Source organism: Lonchura striata, chromosome 1A (genome assembly GCF_050655825.1).
Source record: "Lonchura striata isolate lonStrDom1 chromosome 1A, ASM5065582v1, whole genome shotgun sequence".
NCBI classification, from domain to species: Eukaryota; Metazoa; Chordata; class Aves; order Passeriformes; family Estrildidae; genus Lonchura; species Lonchura striata.
This window is the reverse complement of record NC_140741.1, coordinates 46,930,596-46,951,026: the sequence shown is the minus strand read 5'-3', so window position 1 is coordinate 46,951,026 and position 20,431 is coordinate 46,930,596. Positions and strand designations below refer to the sequence as shown.

The following is a 20,431-nucleotide window of genomic DNA, read 5'->3' as shown; positions in this document are numbered from 1 at the left end:
GGATATTAAACTAAATGCAGCAAATATCTAATGATTGCATATGGTCACTTTGCTGACACAGTACCAGTCACTTCAGAGGTGTATTTGTACACATTGTCTCATGTATAATCTTTCTGGGTTACATTACTGTTATTTCTTACAGTCTTTAGAGCTGTTAGTCTTGGACAGATGCCCCACACCTGTATAGTAAGAACAATGCAGAATTATATAAATGGGTCACAGCATGGTCCCTAATTCAAAGAATGAATCATTCAGTTACAGGGTAGAGATGCCATCATGTTAAAAATAGGAAGGAAAGTGCAAAAAAAGCTGTTTATCTACCGCACAAGCAAAAGGCAATACCTACAGTAATAGCTGTAAGCAGTAGAAGTACTTGCCTGTCCACTTGATTATTGTCTATGTAGTCTCTAATGGTAGGCAGGGCTTTGAAAGGATGATGTGTAAGCTGCTGTTACTGGTGTTTGGGGCTGTTTCACGAGGACAAGTAAAAGGAGAAAACAAAAAGGTAATTTTGCTTTGCTGGTTAAGAATCCGAATAATCTGCAAGGTGTCAACTCTGAGATTATCACTTGTGTTCTGCCAGGAAGGAGTGGCTTAACACAGTGTACACCTTTCACTATTGCACATTTACAACTGTAAGAAACATGCAAAGTATGAATTTGGGGGAATGACCCCTGCCTCTTAACAGCGTAAGAGGGTTGGTTTCCTGTAGTCACTGAGATCTGCTAGCATAGCCAACACCTTTATATGATCTACTGACTAGCTGAAATTCTTTACTCTTGAGTTGTCTGATTTTTTTTTAGCCAGAAGGAATTATGAGAGGAAAAAAAAGCCAGTGCTGTATCAAAAGCAGCTGCACAAGTGATGGGTGTAGGTAAGCTGGTAGGGAATGTGGCCACCTGTGGAGCAATCCGTGCTCCGAGTGGTAGGGTTTGCAGCTGTGTGTCCAGGTGAAGGCATTTCTGTGCTTTGGGGCCATGCACTTTGGCCTGTGAGTTCCTTATGGACTGTGGCTTGCTCCCTGCTGATGATATGCTACTATTAGGGGTGTAAACAGGTGAGATTTAGGTTTCTGAATCTAGCCTGTTTCTCCCTCTTCTTTGTATGTGTAGTGTGTTAAGATATATTGCAATTTTTACTGATACTCAGTTATTATGTCCTGTTTGGAGGGGGAATGCTTCATATCTTCTTGCATCTTTGCTTTTCCTGTGTTGGCTTGCTGAATTGAGTTTCATCTCCAAGTCTGTCATTGCTGGTAATAAAAGCTCTCCTACAAATCCCCCTAGGCACTGCTGTCATAAGACATTTTTGCATTTTTAAGACCCTCCCTGCTAACTACAGAGTGGATAAAGGCATCAAGAAATTTTAATTTGATGATAAATTCTTGTGACTGCTCATGCAATTTTATTAGTATGTACAAACAGATTTTTTCATTTGAGGCACCATGAATGGTGTCTGACATTTCAGGGCTCTCAGAGCTTCCTTGTCTCTCTGGCTTCTTTAGGATGATGTCTACATCTGTCTGATCTTTATTTTGCTTTCCTGTCTCAGTTAAGCATCTCAGTAAGACTCAATAAGAACTCCTTGTACAGTTGGTTGTGTTTGTTTTCCTTTGCTTCTTGGAGTCCTTCATACCTATTTCTAGTTATGATTCAGTCTGATTTTACTTTTAAAGGGCACTGTAAGAAAATTCTTCACAGTTTTGAGAACAGCTTACCAGTCCACCAATGGCTCATTGTTCTTTCCCAATAATAATAGGGTATGTTTTGCATTTATGGTGTTTCAGAAGTTTATGAAGAAACTTTTTGGGTCCTTTGTTTTGCTGTGAGAATCTGTGAACTGATTAAGAAATGTAAGGCAGTTTCATGCCTACAGTACCCAACCCATATAAAAGTTATTAAAGGCTTAAATTAAAATACTAGCTTACCTATGCAGTCTTAGTTACCTTCACATCTGCTAGTTATTATGTAGAAAACATTACTGCTCAAGCTCCCTAGTAAGTATTTGAATGTGCAGTCCCCTCCCCTCATTGGTGTTGTTAACCAGAATGATTTGCAGACTTGTCTTGTGTTCAGAATAACCACAGGTACTCCTAGTCCAGTGCAATATTGGGAAAATCTTCTTCCAGCATGAGAGTGGAGATGATTTACTCATTTGTTCCATGACAAAGATTCAATGGAAAAGGTCTAGTTGTGAAAATTCTTCTTTTCCTTTTTTTCCTCTCCCTCAATCTGATGAAAATAATTTGTGTGTGAGAAGTCTGACTTGGAGAGGACTGTTCTGTTCTGTAAATTGATAGATTTTTCCTAGGTAGAGCATACAGTCAAATAGGGCCCAGAACTCATTACTATCCATCAGTAATAGAGAAATTGTATTATGTTTCCTGCCCACTTTTTAATTAAAAAAATGTGTGTGTCTTACACTATCTGCCATTATGTTCAGTAACTGCAACTAAGTAGTAATGGATGGGACATATAAGCCACATGTTCAGTTTATTTGTCTTCAGCCTTGAGTTCAAGTTCAATGGTGCTTCTTCTGTGAAAGAAAAAAAGGTAAATGCTACTTCTTTCAGACGTTTTTGTTTAGTCTTACTGTATTTTTTTCTTTAGTTAAGGATGTATATATTCTACCTATGCAATAATATTAGCTTATCCTCTTACTGCAAATGGAAGGATAAGGCTTTACATATCTTTTTCTTAAATTATATACCTAGATCTGTGTTAATATTTTTCCATACTTCTCTATATCCTGTAGCTAGCAGTTTTATTTTCTTGGCATTTGTACTAGGGTGTAGTATAAGCAAGCTTGTTAATCTTCCACTTGTAACATTGCAGTCCTAAAACAATTGCAGTTCATTTTACTGTAGAAAACACAATTTTAATGGCTGTTGTGCTATTTTACCAGTACATGTTCTTCAGTAGTTGTTCTATTTTCATCAAGGTTCATGGCTATAAATAATTATTTTGCCTTTTCCTTTTTTTTTTTCTTTTTAATTAATTTAAGTTTTTTTGTTATTGCAACTAACAGTAGAAAACTTCATTACAGAAATTCTGGTTCTAAGGATAACCAGCTCTTTCAGTCACTTCTTTGAGACCTGATTTTAAATTAAATTATGCTGGCCAAACCCTTATCTCACTAGTATAAAAATGGACTGTTGTCTTTAAAGCAAGTTTCTAAAGGAGTTTTGAGACCTCACCGGATGTAAAGATTATAGTCAGCAAAGAAGGATTATACTGTCAAGAATGTCAGCTGAAAAGATGGTCCTCCAGAAAAAGTTGATACGGTTCTGTTTGATCTGAGGATGCTATAACAGATAATGTAGTATTCATGCACATACTATAAATTCATCAGTCATTTGCAATCTGAAGAAAAGTATGCAAACAGAAAGATTTGTGACACTTCAAAGTGTTTGAGTACTCAATTAAAGGGAGAGCAAGGCAGAAGCCTTATTTCTTCAGATTCCTTTTTTATTGAAATAATAAAATGCATATACTATTTCTTCACTTTCATTCACATTTCTTTCCTGCACCTATAGTTTGTCCTTTTAAAAGCTACAATATAGTTGATTTTTTTCCTTACCATCGTTCTGCTCTTAAGAGGGATGTAGAAGTGACTCACTTTCTGTCTAATGCTGCCTCTAATTGGTATCTCATCTGCTCATCCCATCATTAGTGGTCTTTCGTGCACTGAAGTTGATCAGTAGGTGTTTCATGTAGCTTCCTCTTCAGACACAGACAGGTACAGTGCTGTTCTTGAGGCACAAATGTGCCTGGCCTGTTTGGCAACAGCTTTCTGATGTTTTCCCCAGTCAACTGTTACAAATGAAAAGGAATCACCTATTGACAGGTCCTAAAGGAAAAGGAGTGCATCTTCTCAGCCAGAATATTCAAAAGCTTCTGGAAACCTTTTACTCCTGAACAGGGATTCTGCCTCTGTCATTCAAGTCTTTGACACAAGAAGCTTCAACACATGAAAAAAGGTCAATTTCTATCAGTATGTTAAACCTGAAAAAGCCTTTGTATATCAGGCCTGTCCTCAATATGTCTTACCTCCAGTTTGAGTTCTAGCACATCCTTTTCAGCTCTCCTATTCAGAGCCTTTGTCATCAAGTCCAAACATGGCATTGAATTGGCGTTTAGAAATACCCATCCTTGTCTGGCTCACTCTTGTGATCTGCTCTGCTACTTCATACAGTATCTGGATTTAAAAGAATGTTGGTTTTAACATTATATTTAACAGTAACTGGAGGTGTTGCTTGTTTCTGTTTAGATGAGAGTCCTTATACAAAATCTGCAAACCAGGCAAAGGCACCTGATGGAGCACTGTCTGTGAGGAGACAGAGTATTCCAGGTAAGACTTGCTTCGCTTTTTGTAACGCCTAACTTGTTTTTGAGCAGCAAGGTAATACTGGTCAAAATTCAACTAGTTATACAAAGCAAATAAGGAAAGTTCCAAGGGAGCTGTAGGAAGTTTCCACGGTTAGGTTGCCTCAAGCTTTTTGCTATGAAGAACATCCCTGTATCTCTGTCTTTTGCAGCAGATTTGAGATACTGAGCACAGCCACCTCTTCATCAGAGGCTCATATATTTTCAGGCCCTCTGAAATATGTTCTTTGATATGTTTCGATAATAGAGGTAGATTGGCTCATATTTTCTACTACTCATCAGCCACGCTCAGAAGTCTAACAGAGAAGCACTCTGCCAGAATTCCTGTCTTCATGTGATTTTCTGCCACATGCAGAATCACTTGTCCATCCTTGTCTTTTGTCTCATTACGTTGCAAAAAGCTGGACCATTAGATCAATAGTTAGTTAAAATAAGTGATCTCTCAACCTGTGTCTCTTTTAATTACTTCGGACAAGTCTGATACATGTACAAATTTGACATACATAGTATGCAGCAATCTAGAGGGATTTTCACCTCAAGTAATATTTTAGAGACCTTTTAATGGAAACAAATGAACACTGACAGAAGTTGCACTCAGGTGGAATTACTGACGTTGCTGTTCTCACCTCAAGCACAGTAACCTCTGACTCTAAAGGAAGATGCATTGCAATAGAAATCAGAAGCTGTGAGGTCATGCCACCCACCTTCTAATGGTTAATATTGCCTGTGCTAAGTGGCTTTATTATTTAACAAAGACACACAACCCACAGAGAGTCTGTGGATGGGGGATGGAGCTCAGACCTTTGCCACTGATAGGCTCCAATTTCATCCCAACAGCTTTAGTGAGCAGCCAAAGCACACAAAGCTTTGTGTGCATGTTTCTATGCATGAGAGAGAGTCTTAGTATTGCTTACAATGAACATTCATGTTCATTCTTGAAAATATCGTAGTGATTTAAAAATTGTTATTTTTATGGTAGAATCATGAAGATCATAACCATTGTGAAAAGACAAAGTACAGCATCCAGTGTGCAGTTATTCTTCTAAGAAAAATTTTAATTATACAAACATCAACCAGGTCTTTTTTATCCAAGTCAATACAAATCGATATTTGTTGTTCTTCAGAGTGAATAAAGACCTCTATAGGGTACTTTTCAGGTAATGCTGTAGCTCATAGATGAGAAATATTTATGGCTTTGGAAGTATTCAACATTTTGATTTTTTTGGTGTGATCTTAGTAGCTATCATTTATAGTGTCACTACTGTATTTATAAAACACTTAAGCTAAGGTCTGAGAACAGGCTGAAGTTTGTGATTTCACATGACATTTTGAGAACTCCTGATGATTTTCATTTGCGTTATTTAAAGAGAAAGTTGAATAGAAATGTACTGGTACAATTTTTTTCTGACCATCTGATAAGATTAGGCATTTCAAGTGTTAAGTAATAGTCATCATGATTAATGACCATTTATTTTGATATTTTGATGCACATTCTGGATTTTTTGAGAGCATTGCAGTTAAATTTTTACCACGTGCTCTGCATAAGTCACAGTTTATTCGGAGAGATAATACAAGTGTTTGGTGAGATGTGCTTAGTTTTATTTCAGGTGTTCTGAAAATAGCAGATCTAAGCTTATATATATTCTTCATATTTTAATATAGTGATGGCATTTATCTGAATGCCTTGTTCCATCTCTAGACCTTAGGAGCCTCAAAGGATAAATAAGATTGAGCTGATTGGATATTTTAAAAAATTATAACTAGAATTCTTCATGCCATAGCAAATTCTCATTTTAGCACAATGGATGTTGTGGGTTTATATACATCAAAGACTTTGCAAAATGAAGCATTATTTTGAGAATTAACTTGAGCGTTTAGGAGTTGACTGAAGTTTCTGAAAATAACCTATTATCATTTATATCACTTGACACCATGTTTTGTATGTGAGATAGCACCTTGTAAATAGCTTCTATACTCGCTTGTCTGTGAGCATTTAATTCACATTATAGATTAATGTCCTAGTTAGCCAGCTTCGTTTGGCAATAGGAGATTCACTATTAACTAGTGATATTCATTAGTACAAGACCAGAAACAGAACAGCTGCTTTTGCTCGGGAGCAGGATCACCCTTCTGACATTATGTAAGTCAGCTCCAAATAGCTTTTGAATTGGAAGGTGTGGTGCAGTGAACCTGGTAAATTCTGCTGAACCTGGATGGGAACATGTCAGCTGGAGTTACTGTCAAGTAATCCTCACATGGAGATCTTATCCTGTATGGGAAGCATTCATTTCTATCCCCCCAGATGGTATGCCTGATAACACATCACATTTCTGAACTGCTAGTTTTTCAAGCTTGAAGCATGGGAGTACCTTTGACAGTACAGCTGTCTATTCCACTTGATGCTCTGTCATTCCTAAGACATGGACAACAGATGTTCTATTCCCAAGGAATGCTCTGCCTATTTAATTAGCCAAAAGAAAACTGGGTTTTAACCAGGTAATTGATTGTCTGCAGAGTTTTGCACAGGTTTGAACAGTCTGTGAAAAAAAATACACAGGATGTGAGATGGAAATCTTACATCTTGCTAATGGGACCGTGGCATCTCCCTGTGTCTGGTGAAAGTTCCTTCTCATGACATTTGAATTCATTTTAAAGGATTTCACTGCTCCATCCTCTTGGCAACTATCAAAAAGGCAAGCTTTTGTTGCTGTGAGGCCTGAAACTACTATACCAGTTGCAAACCTCTAGAGGTGGATTTTATTCTTCCATGTGAAATTGTATTGAAAGAGCAGTATTGATGGGCACTGACTGAGTGCACAGAGAAGTAATGCAATTCGGTAGAGGTTATATGGAGCTCAGGCTTGGTTTATTTTACAGGAAAAAATGTTGAAATAATCATTTTATAATTAAAGTCAGATGAGCACATACTGTGAGATCAGTGCACTGCGTTTAATTTCTTTCATCCCCAGAAGGACCAAGTGGATTAAGCATCTCCCTGGAGCAGAGCCTGCTTATTTGAGATGCAGAATGCATTATTCATGTGATGAAACTACATGTCATATTTACCATGTCTTCACATGGTGCAAAATGAACAAGCAACAGATCCTTTCAAAGGGATTTACAGAATTGCTGAAATAATAGTTAAATAAAATTATATGCGTTAGTATAATGCAGTTTGAAACATGGACTTTATTTTGCATATGTGTAGGTGTTTAGTTACAGTTATATATACATGATTGTTTGAAACGTTACTTAGCTTCACAGTCAGAATTTCTTAAAAGTAAGGCTTGAGGTAATGTTAGCATGAGAAGCAGCTTGCAGTCAGAAACAAACAGATTTTCCCCTCTAAATATTTAAATTTAGACTGTCAAGCAGAATATAATGAACCTTTTTTGCTGCCCTGTCCTTACAGAAGTCAAGGGAGAGAGTATACTGTGCCCCACTTAAAAAACTGTCAGGACTAGTGTTAAGACACATCAATGAAAACAATGTATTTCAGCAGTCGTGGGTTAGACCCTTCCCTTGCAATAATAGATGCAGGTAAAAACAACTGTAATTTAAAATAAGGGTATTTGATAGCCAGCCTCTTGAATCCCTAGGTTTAGATGGACATAAGTTCTGGACTGAGGTTTCCTGATTTGCCAAGGGTCCAGGCACTGCCCAGCCAAGGGCAAGTGAGGTCAGTAACAGGTGAGCCAAAGGTGTCATTCCTGGGATTGCTTATTCCTGCAGGAGTTTTAAAAAGGACATCAGCTATTCCTTTGGCACTGATACAATGTCAAGAGCTGATGGCAGTGCTCAAGTGGCACTTTGAAGTCAAGGAGACCGTAACATTTACTTCAAGATAAGCGTGTTTGTGTGCCGTCCTGAATATGGACAGGCTGAATAGCTGTTCCCATGATTTCCAAACTAAAATCCAGTGCCCTCTTATCTGTTTTAACAGCATGGGTAAATCACTCAACAGTAATGATGTGCAAAATGTTCACTTTATACATCTATTTCTTTGTTTTCAATTCGCATACTGAAAACTGAGGGCATGGAGGGGAACAAAGTGACCTGACACAAGTATAAAAATTACTGCTTTGTGAAGTGAGAATAAGACACCATAAATTTAAGACCAATTGAAATACTTAATAGAATCTGAAACAAAAGTTGCATTTGGCTTTTATTCCATATTTTTGTTGAGTCTTAAAACTTACCATTACTAAAAAATTAGTAAAAAATACCAGAGGTTTTTGAGGTGAAATGTTTCAGCTTCTCAGTGTTTCATTTTTATTTTGTTTCTTTGGGAATAGTGAATCTGTGCTCAATCTAGTTGGCATTAAATTTAAAAAAAAAATTAAATCCATACTTCTTCCTTCTTCTGTCTACTGAGAGACATGTGCACTGTCTCAAACTTCTGACTATGTAAAGTCTTGTTGCCTGAAGTAGTCAAGGACTCAGAAGAACTGTAGTGTGAACTATACACTCGGAGAGCTGCGTGAATCATCTGTGAATTCAGAGATTTTGTTTATTTTAGGATGATTGTAGTTGTGAGTTTTCTCTTTCCTGAGTAAATACTTCAAGAAATGGGTACCAAATAACAAAGAGTAGTGGAAATATTTCCTCAAAGAGAGGAGTCTTCTTGTTGTCTGGGACAGAAGAATAACAAAGCTGCCTGCCTTTGTGCCCTGCTCAACACGCCTAGCAGAAGGCCCCTGAAGTCTTGTCCTCACCATGTTGTCCAAGCCACTGTTGTTTCGCCTCCCATGGAACCCTTGTGCTCCAGCTCTGCCTGCCTCTGGGACCCACAGGAGCCTTCCCAAGTGGCATTCCAGCCACTTCTGCTCCACAGTGATAACGGATCTGCTGAACAGGCAAAGTACCTGTATTGTGGTGAGAGTGCATGCCAGCCTTTGCAGAGACAAGCAGGAAAAGACCAAACTAGATGTTCTAAATCATTCTTTTGAGGTCTTCTCCACCACCAGGAGCCTCTTTTTCTCTCTAACTAGTTTTTTTATTATTATTTGACATTTGCAAGTTTTGTATGCAGCTGCAGGGAGGTACTAACAGGTCAGTTATTAAAATAGGTAACTGTGCTCTGAAGGAAAATTGTCACGACTTTAAAGTCTGAAATTAAAGTGACTAGATTTTTCAATTCCTTTGTACATATGTAAATACTGCACTTTCTTTCCACACTACCTGATTCTTTGAAGCATGCTGTAATAGAGATTTTGTGTTTCAGCACAGTGTTTGATCTCAAAAACAAGGATAGCCATCAAACTGGAGGGAAAATAGACTGAATGTACAGCCCTGAGCACATCCTCTGCAGTGGCTCAAGATCTGGAATTGCTGTTAATAGACGGTTTGCAGCCTTGTTTGGGGGGAGCTTGGTAACAGGATTTTAATATAAAAATAAAATGTTAAACAAACATAATTTTAGGGTAGGCTGAATTTTGAACTGCTTAGCTAGAAGGGAGCACATGCAAATCAAAGAAGCTTAAAATGCCTTGAAAAGATAATATTTACAGAGCTGATACTAAAAAAGTAATTGCTGTATGATGTAGTGTCCTCAGTAACTGCTTAGGACACAAAATATTCCTAAGAGAAGCTATGAAATACTAAATTATTGTAATAAAACAAATCATATCCTGGGAATTTTCAGGCTCTGAAATATTTAAATATACAATGTAAATGTCATTAGAAGGCAGTAAGACAGTTTTCAACTGGTCCTTGGTTCTGAAAACATAGAAGAGCTGTTTACAAAAATAAAGAGGTATGCCTTTTTTCCCTTTCCTGGCCCACAGCCTGCTGTGCAGCTAATGCTCATATTCTGTCACAAGCTGCATAAATCTGGCTTTCCTGAGGGGTTTGTCCACTGCCCACAACTGATGAACTCAAATGTAGGTCAGATGGAAGCTGAAGGATTTTGAAGACCCTTCTTCTTCCTTCACTATGATTATTGGGCTTTTGTAATATCTGGAAATATCTGTTTAAATAAAAATACTATCAGAAAGCAAGCACAGATTGTGAAGAAATAAGAAAGTAATTGAATTTATATATATCTGCATATGTGTAAATACATATATATATAAATATGAAAATTCCAGAATCCAGTCTAAATTAAAGCCAGAACATGTGATCCAGTTATGATGTCACTGAATTGCCAATATAGAATTGCATTAGTTGAATTTAAGATCGTGTGTGCTGTGCCTCAATTTAAACCAGGAAGAATTCTTTACTGCATATCATAATAGTAGAGTAGATGGAGCGCATTAATTTTCTGTTGCAAGATAATCTCAGAAAAAAAGTGAGAAATCTGGAAAGTAAGATGGAGAGATAAAAGGGTTTCTAAAAAAAGTAAGTCCAGATTGATTGAAAAAAAATTAGACTTCTGAAGTGATCCTGGGATTTAAGTTCCATTAAGTAACACTGCTCAGGAGGGAAGATGTGTCCCAGGTTATTCCTGTATCTCTGCTCTTACCATCTGAGCCAGGGTCCCAGTGACTGACAGGTGTGACAGACAGATGACGCATCCCTGTGGGTGCATGTTTACCTATGTGCAAACACAGCTCCAGTGCCAGTTTTTTTTCCTTGGTGATCAATATGGCATTGGCAGGACAGTAAGTGTTCAAAAGCAGCTGTTCTCATGCCACAGTTAACCTGGTCCAATTCCTTCAGGCTCTTCTGCTGAATAAAACTGCAGAAGATTTAAATGATCCCATTATTTTTGGCAGTGCTCCTAACATCAGCAGGCCCCCTTGCATCATTTGCCACAGTGGAGCCACCTTCTCAAGCAATGTTGCCTGACTTGTGCAGTCCTCAATCATTTTTTCCATCCTTGTTGAACGAAACCTGCCTTGCCTTTAACTTCAGCTTCCCTCAGATTTCAGAAGCACTCTGATGTCACTGTGTTACCTAATCCTTCATCCCCCATCAAAATGTGAAATAGATTTTATTGGCTAACTGGTTTTGCAGAGTTAAGAGCATGATTTGCTGAGAAAACCTCTCAAAATCATCCTCGGGCTTCTACATCATTCTCATGGTGAAAAAAAAAAATAATTACAAAATACTTGAAAATAAAATGTATATTAGTAAAAGCTGGGTTAGGAAATTCAAGTGTGTGTCTACAAGAGCACTTCTTTTCCTCAATTTGCATTTTTCTCATAGACACTTTTACTACATACTTTTAAAAACCAGCACAAAATGCCACTGAAGAGATTTTAAGCATTTAGAAATCCATTAGCTGTAACCTCTGCAGTCACAGTTATTATGGTTACGATCCTGGGTGATTCCTGAGCAGAAGCAAGCGTTCTGACCTGTGAAATGCAGATCACAGGCTAGTAAGCTTTTCTGCACTTGAGGTGTTTATTATATCTGCAAAGTCATTTGCTGATTTTCATGTTTGATGAGAGGCTACAGTTGCTGTATCATTTACAGGCCTCCCTGTGTGTTTGTTTAACCTGCTGGAGGTTTACCAAATGGTCTGTGAAGCAGCTGCAGAGCTATATGTCTTTTCCTTCCCACTGACATTGAAAATGTCTGAATTTGCTTTCTCATATTTATTACTGAAGGTTTCTTTTTTTGTCCTTCCTCTTTTTCATCAAAATAACGTTGTTGGGAGGACTTCATATGTCCTTCATGTTTCATACACAGATAAACATGGAAGAAATCTGTGTCTTGTAGGAAGTTAACAAAGGTCACCGAGTTCTTACCTAATTGAGATTGCTGATGATTTATTTGTACATATTCTTTACAGGTCTGCTACATGCTGGTGTTGTTCAATACTGAAAAGGATTAGAATAGAGAGCAATCTCATTTGACTTCTTTTACCATGAAGGAGAAAATGTGTTAAGGGCAATATTGTACATAAGGAACATGAACTTTTTCAAATACCCAACTGATTCAAGGTCTGAAAATTTAACTGACTTGAAATGATTTTCCCTCCTCACACAGCCAGGAGCAGGTTTTGTTGCTGATGGTACCAAACTCCTTCATTCATGTGTATTTGGATTTAATTACATATAGCTTTGCCTACTTTTAGCCTTTCAAAGTAAAATATATTAATTTATTGCAGCTGCATTTTTTTCCAGAAAAATCAGTTTAGCTATATGTAGTATAGGATGATATACCATATAGCATTTATAACATCATTAAAAAACTGTCTCAGCGGTTTAGCTGTTGTATACACATTTTGGGGCAGGGATGGGCAGTTATGAGCAAATTGTTCTGTACTCAGCAAATGTGCTTGCAGTGTGTACATGTGCATGTACTCCTCTGGCCATTTGCTAGTTTGAAGCACGAGTCCCTAGCACCTGCCTTTCAGTCGCAGTGATAACACAGGATTTTTCACTGGAGCTTGGAACCTGGAGATAGGCTAAGAAGCATCAGTGCATCTCCCGAGGTTGGGGGTCCCATCTTCCAGGACATTTGCTTTCCTGCACAATTCTGGCATGTTCTCTAAGTTCCACAAAGGGAAGATACCCTTGTGATGGTTGATTTCGTTTGTTTTTATCAAAGTGTTGGTGATGTCTTTGAAAAATTTATTCTCCTTTAAAGGTTTCAGTTAGAAGAGGAAGCATGGTGTAGTGGACATGCGAGGAGAGGGAAACAAGGAAAAAAAGAAAGATGGTCAAGACTAGGTTTGAAATAGGAGCATGAAGACATTCTCTGAAAGAGACACTGGACTAGCTGGGTGAGCTTGGAAAGAGGGAGGAAAAAGGTCATGAAAGGAGGTGCCAAGCAGAGGGAGATTTGTAATCCAGGGATTGTGCAACTGATTGTGATCCCTTCCTGGCTGAACATTAAATTTGCCAATCTAAACAGTCACTGCTGTCTACAGGAAGCTGTAAAACTGTGAAATCGGACTGACTGTCCCTTGTGGAATACAGCAACCTATTACAGCTACTAGAGGTTCTTCTGGGCGACTGAGAAGCTAAAATTTAGTATTGTCCTCTTGAAAAATGACGGCATTTTCACAGGATAGCACAGCTGGGCTTTCTTGGGGCAAGAAGAGGGGGTAGCTTCAGAAAAATTGATAGTACCTGAGAAGAAAACCCACAGGGAATGCTTAGGTTCCCCAGTCTGTTCAGAAGTAAGGAAATGTATTACGAATTTTTTGGCAATATATTTTTCTCTGAGTTAAAATCTATATAAATGTTCTTCTCTATCCTGCTTTCAGTGCAGTATTGGAGGAAAAATGTGTATTCAACAGCAAAATGATTTCTGGATCATTATGTTGAGCTACTCATGGACACAGTATCTCTAGAGAGGAAGACCAAGCAGTAAATCTGTGTATACAGACTGTGTCAGTGCATTCAGAAAAGACTGGATAAGTTAATTGCCAAGAGCTTCATATATAAATATTAGAAAGACTGAGAAGCATTGTAGTCGCTATTGTGACACTACTGGATATCAAGGAACTGTGGCAGGACCAGACTGGGCAAAGTAGACTGGCTCTCATGCTGTCCCTCAGCCTCATTTTCTTGCTTTCCAAGATGGAGCAGGATTGGATGGAGTGTTGATCTGACTCAGGAGGGCATTGCTTTGTTACAAAAGTCTTGTGTTGCACAAATCTGTAGACAGAAGCATATGGCTAGCAAACAAAACCTGGACTTGTCCCTTTAAGGTCTGCGAAGTTTGCTCATCTGAGAAGTTTGGGATAATTTTCTTAATAATTTGCCTGCTTGAGTCTATCTTTTTATCTTATAGATAATTAACTTGATGTTTTTCATGTTCCTAATGTATTTTATAATACCTGTTTAAAGGACTTAATGCGTTATTTCCATCTGTTCAGGGGGTTTTTAATACCTCTTTCCATTTCTGCAGTGATTATCATTTCAGGGCATGAAAATAGTAAGGAAATAATATACCATCTACTAAAATAACACCAAAATATGCTATCCCAGATCTGGATAGTAGTTTGCCTCTTCTTTTCAACTGTATCAGTGGATCAAAGCTGCTCATGCTCACTCTACACCCTGATTCGTACACAAAAATCTTAAATTTGTTTTGTTGCTATAAAATTCTATGTCCATTTTGCCAGTATGAAAAGGCTCAAAATATTTTGTATGGAGGATGGAGAAAAAGTTTCTTTACTTGTTTGCCTTACACCAGTTTCATGTCTATTAATTTCTTACAATCAAAAGAGAAAAAGAGATTCTGGTGCTCGTGTGCCTTCCACATCACATTTGTGGTACATGGGGCAGACAGAGATATGATAGCATGCTTCATAGTGCAGAATAAAAGAAGTGGTTTGGTTTGTGCAGGATCTGGAAGACCAGAAGTTTATTATAACATTAGTGCAAACTGGCTTCTGTTTCTTTGCTATTTAAAAGTGCAGTGGTAAGAGCAAAGTCTGTTTGAGTTTCAGTGTATTTATTGTGAATTTATGGGGCCAAATAGGTATTTGTGACTGTCTGAACTAAACATATAGCTTCCTGGAATTTATCTGTATCTCAACTTGTATTTCAATTATATTTTAGAAGGACATTCAATCTATTTATGGTTGCCAGTGATGCAAAACCCATCACAACCTTTTGTGCTTAGACTCGCTGCATTTATTTTTAGTTTGAGTATGTGCAAGCTCAGGTTCACCTCATTTGTAAGAAAAAGTTGTTTTTCATCAAAATTCACCTCATCCTTTATAGTCACTTCACAATGAAATCACCATTTAATCTTCCCTTTGTTAAAGTAATCAAGTTGTGCTTCAGGGGTCTTTCCTCCCAGGTATTTTTCTTTAACTATTGTGAAAACTCTTTCATGACTTTCCTGTCCTCTCTTTTGTTACTAATAATCTTGGGGAATTGTGTCAAAAGAAAGAGAAAAAGCATCTGAGTGACAGTCACTACTCCACTAACACAAAGGTGTACTAAGTACTGCTGTGTTAAATTTTCTCCTTTATATATTCATGGTTTATATTGATTATCCTTGCCAGTGAGAGGTTTGATCACCTGCAAGGGTTCCCAAATAACTTTTTGGCAACTTTAATTTTGTAATTAATTTACTGGGCACCTGTTGGGGTTTTTTATTTATAGGTGCACACATCCATTCACATCTTTTACATTGGTAGAGTAAGGTACTTCTTTAACTTTGTAGGTGATATATAGGATAGGAGAATGCAGATAGTAATTTTTTAAAATTTATTTATTGTCTTTGTCCAAATTGCAGGTATCTGTCTCACTTTATGTCTGTGTAGTTTGGGGAATCCACTGATGTTATGTGACTAAACAAATAAAGAAGGCTCTTCAGTAAAGTCTCCCTTATTGCCAACCTGAAAAGAGTATAAGAAAGCAAAACAAGGAGTATTTTAATAGGGGAAAATAGCAACAAGGCCAAAGTCAGGAGATTTTATTGCTCTCACTCACAGAAAACATTGGTAGAAGGACACTGTGAATCCAAGCAGGAGCAAATGTCAGTTATCAATGCTAATTGATTTTATTGGTGAAGCAAAATGAGCCCAGCTTAATAGTTAACTGTGAGGCAAGATTCTGCCAAGATCATCTTCTTGTATTAGATGACACTGTGACCCTAAATACTTCTTGGATAAATGATATAGAAAATGGGCATTGACCTTTGAGATACTAAAGACACAATGTCATAGAAAAATGAGACGAGTTAGAGCTGAATTTTTAATATACTACTGCCGAATGATGAGTGATCATACCTGATAAAACAATGTGACTTTGAACCCCAAAATATTGCTCCTGTAGAGGAAAGTGAGAAGTAAAGATTGATAGAGGTCATACAGGGAAATCATGCCATTATGCAAGACTGCAACAAATTGGACCAAATCTATCAAGAATAAAAATGCTACGGTACAGTTAATAATTTCTAAAAAACTGGTATCTAACATATTCACATGTGACTAAAAGTGTTCTCTTTCAGAAAGATTTCAGATTTATTTCTGGAATTGAAAGTTTAGCAAATATATGTGAAAGTCATTGCAAACTTGTAGCTACAAACCCAGTTTACCTTATAAGGAACTTATGCAATTTTATGATAAGGATGGCATGTAACTGATGAGGCCACTAAAAGCCAAGGGCTTTTTCCTTAGCCACTAACAAAAGGTAATGGTGCAATAGAGAGCATATAGTGGATGGGAACATCTATCCAGCCTCAAAGCTTGACTTACTTAATCACACACCAAAGAAAATAATAGGAAAGCTGTTTAAGTCAGTCTAGTTTAAGTGCTAGCCAATGAGGATGATAGCTGGATATGATTATAATGTATGGTAAGATTTGCTTTTTGTGGCCTGAGTTAAGGGTATTGAGGAATTCAGAATATTTTTGTCAAGTTGTGAATACATTTTATAATCCCAGTTTTCTCTGTGTATAAAATTGGAGTAGGGACTAGAATATTTTATTTGCTGATCCACTGCAAATTTTAATATATCTACTACACTATAAAAATATCATTGACCAGTAGTCAAAACATGAGAATCAGAAGATGTCAGGACATCATCTTGTATTTTTCTAATGCATATATACTTAAAATTAGGCATTATAAACTTAAATCCATACCAAACATTCTTACGAGATTGTAGCAGCTAACATTAAGCTAATTATCTCTGTCTCCATCATAAGCTCTGGGTCTTCACTAAGGAGAATATTATGAATGTGCCGGCCTGTTGCAATCTTAGGTAAATGAAGAAGGGAAAGAAAATCTGGAGCAAGGACTCTCTTACAGACATTTTGTAAGACCACGAGGAGCAGAAGTTTGTTTATTTCAAAAACACCACATATTGATTTAAGTGGAGAGGAAAAAAAACCAAAAACAAGAATGCACTTGTTTGTATAACTTAGCAAAGTTTTATACCAACCTGGAACTATATGAAATGTAAAAATTCTGTAACTTTTTCTCTAGGTCTGATCAGCAAATTTTACTCTCAATGGTAGTGGAAAATCTCTGTGCAGAAGTCTCTGTATGGAGAAAGGCCTGTTAAGTTTCTTAAGTTATTTTTGTACATTTGAAATAATTGAGAATTTAAATATTTTCTTTTAAAATGCTAGCTGTATATCCTTTAACAGCAGAGGAGAAAAAAAAAGAGACAAACACATCTTGTGAATTGTTTGCATGGAGTCAGCAACTAAGTGCTCTCATGCTGCAGTTTCCTTCTGTTTAAGCACAGCCTTTATTACGAGTCAGCTCTTTTTCACAGACAATCTTACTTTAAAAGAAGTATTTTCAACAAGCATGCTTTGAGTTGTGTTAGCAGTTTCCTCATTTGCATCCTTGTTGAGATTCTGTACACTGCACTGTGCTTGGAATGAAAGATGTCATTAAAGCCTCCAGGTCATACTATTTAGCTGAATCTTTATCTGTTTCAATCTATTTGAAGATTTTAGCTATTTCTTCACTCCATATAAACATTTTCCTGTCTGTTTTGACCTCTTGGTCACTGAAAGAAGAGAAGGACGTTGCAATAGGCCCAACAGACAAGATGTGTTTTTGAAGTACAGGTGAACCAGAATATACAGTTAGCAGATCTTAATGTTTTTAGGGGGGAAGCTAAGTGTAACCTTTGTTCCTTTTTGCCCAAAGTTTCTGGAGAATAAGAGTAAGTGTTGAAAAAAAAGACAAAAAACTTTTCTGTGAAAATTACATCATATTTTTAAGTTTGACAGAGGAAAGTCTTCTTCCTATATATAATAATAAGGCAGCTCTGGGATAATATAAGCCTCTTATGTTGATGTCGCATTCAGATTTTTACAAAAACCTGCAAACACCTTCTTGAAATGACCTGAAGATGTAAAATGTTCCTGTTGTCTCACAGGCTAGTGTGTGCAATGTTACTCTGTGCTGATACAATGCCATCTCCGTCTCTGTGCTAATTTAGTGGAATATGATGACAATTTAGCTGAAAAAATAAATAATGTAGGTAGATTCTTGCAGCTGGGTATTTTACTGTTTTACTGCAGTGATTTGTTTAGCAAGCTTGACTATCTAATAAGCCAGTTCATGCAAATGAAGGCATCTGTCTTCATCCCTCTTTGCCATTAGTTCATTATGCATACATTAAATTTCAGGGAATAAGTACAGAGATTGATTAGAGAGTTTCAGAGCACAGGTTAGCAGCCCACAAATGCCTGAATTACTCCTTTTTTTTTTTCCCCCTTCCCCCCCCCCATTGGCACAGTTAGTTGACAGGAATAGTAAATTCTTGTGGATCTTAAATGCTTATTGACATCTAAAGTCATCACTATTTCTGTGAATTGGTAAATTTTAATATTTTAATATAAGCCACTAGCTTATTTTGCAGTTCTTTAACCCTCCTTTTCCATTGGCTTTAACTGTATTTTTTCTTCATCTTAAATATTGAGTAAGTTAATGATCTTTTTGTCACAGGCACTTTTTTTTTACCCTATAGAAACCTAATAAAAATCAGTGCATCCTGTTGCTTGGGTTGCATATAAAATTTCCCCCTAAGCCATCCTTGTAACTTTAGTTTTATATCAGATTGAAGTATGCAAAAAGAATGAGTCATTGACAGATCACTTTTTAAACCATTTGTAGCAATGCATTCATCCAGCCTGATTTTGAGCTACCATCTTCCAGAGGTCAGCATTTCTGGGTTGGGGTTTTCCACAAAGGTGAAGAGTAAGCAAACCATAAAGACATCAGCGGTCACTGAGCACAAAGGACAAAAGGTAAAATGTGTGGGAAGAATTCACTCACATTTTCCATATTTCTCATTTTTCTTATCCATATCTCATTTTCTTAAGGATAGCCTAATCTTCTACACAGAGACTTTGATAAACCCTTTTGTTATGCTGGGTCTCCTTCAATACTACCAAATAGAAAGACAGGGTGTGCATATCATTCAGGTGTATTCGCTCTACAATAATTTATGTATGTGACCACTAAAAACTTAAATATCTGTTCCTTAATCTATGTACTGCAAAAAGTGATGCAGTCCCACTCCTCTAAATTTCAAATATTTGAAAATTCACTATCTAGTATTTGAATAGGTATTTGAACAATAGTTTTTCTAAAAAGAAGTGACACCATTACTATATCCTTTTCTTATCCTTACGGCTTTGGTTTTGCCATGACAAAAGTGATGTAGCTCCATGTCATAAAAAGGAAAATCACTGTCTTGTGTTAACTAAAACATTACATTATATAGCAACTGTAGATCATGAGAAGCAATGCAAGGTATGTCAGGAAAAATAAATGACAGCTCAAATGGAGATATGTGATTTAATGACATTATTGCTAAAATTTACCTGGTAGCAACAGGATGTTAAAACATTGTGGCAAGCTATATCTTAAATAGCAAAAACTGAAGCAGTTCAGACAGTTCTTAATCTGAAAGGGAATAAAGATTAAGAGGTAATTTGATCGGAGGTCACAGTTCTGTATCAAAGGGATATCCTGAATGTAATAATGGTACTATAATGAGATCTTTGTCTTCAAGGCTTTTCTACTCCCAAATCAGATAGACATTAACTACACATGTAGCAGAGTTTTCATCACTTTCAAAGCTTTCAGAGCCACACTGATCTTTCTAAAAGGTAATCTGTAGGTGGAGATACTACCATATCGAGTTTCTCCACTTGTGTCACTCAAGTGATGAGGGCGAGAATTGTTTTCAGTGGTCCTTTCCTGATTTGAAATGCACAAATACAATAACTCCTGTAATCAATCCTGCCTGATCCATTTTAGTAACTGTAGAAAACAGAGAAACTGCAAGTTAGGCTGTGTTTTCATGAGTAGTGACACATCAGTGTAAAGAAACACAAATTATCAAGAGTTCTCTAGGTGTTAATTTCTCATTAAAAAGAAATTAAGAGGAAGTTGGAGGTGAATTAATCAGAATTATGGGAAGAAGTTTTATAAATCTAAATTAGTGTCTGAATTCTGTGCTGTTCTGTACAGTAGGGTTTCTACTAGCAAGGGAGGGGTAATGAAGCCTTTATCCCATTCAGACAGAAATGCAGAAAAGACTGATGCCATGGGGCTCTCTCCTTTCTTCATCACTGTTTGTCAGAGACAGCAGAGGAAATCAGGGTCACGCTGCTGATGCACAAGCCATTCTTGAGTTTAAGATTTTGTTGCTTATTGC

General features: G+C 37.1%; 1 protein-coding gene across 17 annotated transcripts in view; it reads left to right on the top strand.

Moving 5' to 3' along the window:
• The window catches only part of GRIP1 (glutamate receptor interacting protein 1), a 304,722-nt gene that overhangs the window by 199,355 nt on the left and 84,936 nt on the right, over nt 1-20,431 (top strand). For 13 of the 17 annotated variants that reach the window (XM_077783507.2, XM_085568244.1, XM_085568247.1 and 10 more), the window contains exon 2: nt 4,270-4,350. The exons of 3 other annotated variants lie outside the window; for them this stretch is intronic. In XM_077783507.2, the coding sequence (XP_077639633.1) occupies nt 4,270-4,350 (81 nt within the window). Of the gene's footprint in view, nt 1-4,269; nt 4,351-18,879; nt 19,014-20,431 lie in introns of all 17 variants that reach the window. One more of the 17 variants, XM_085568252.1, reaches the window with a different exon arrangement.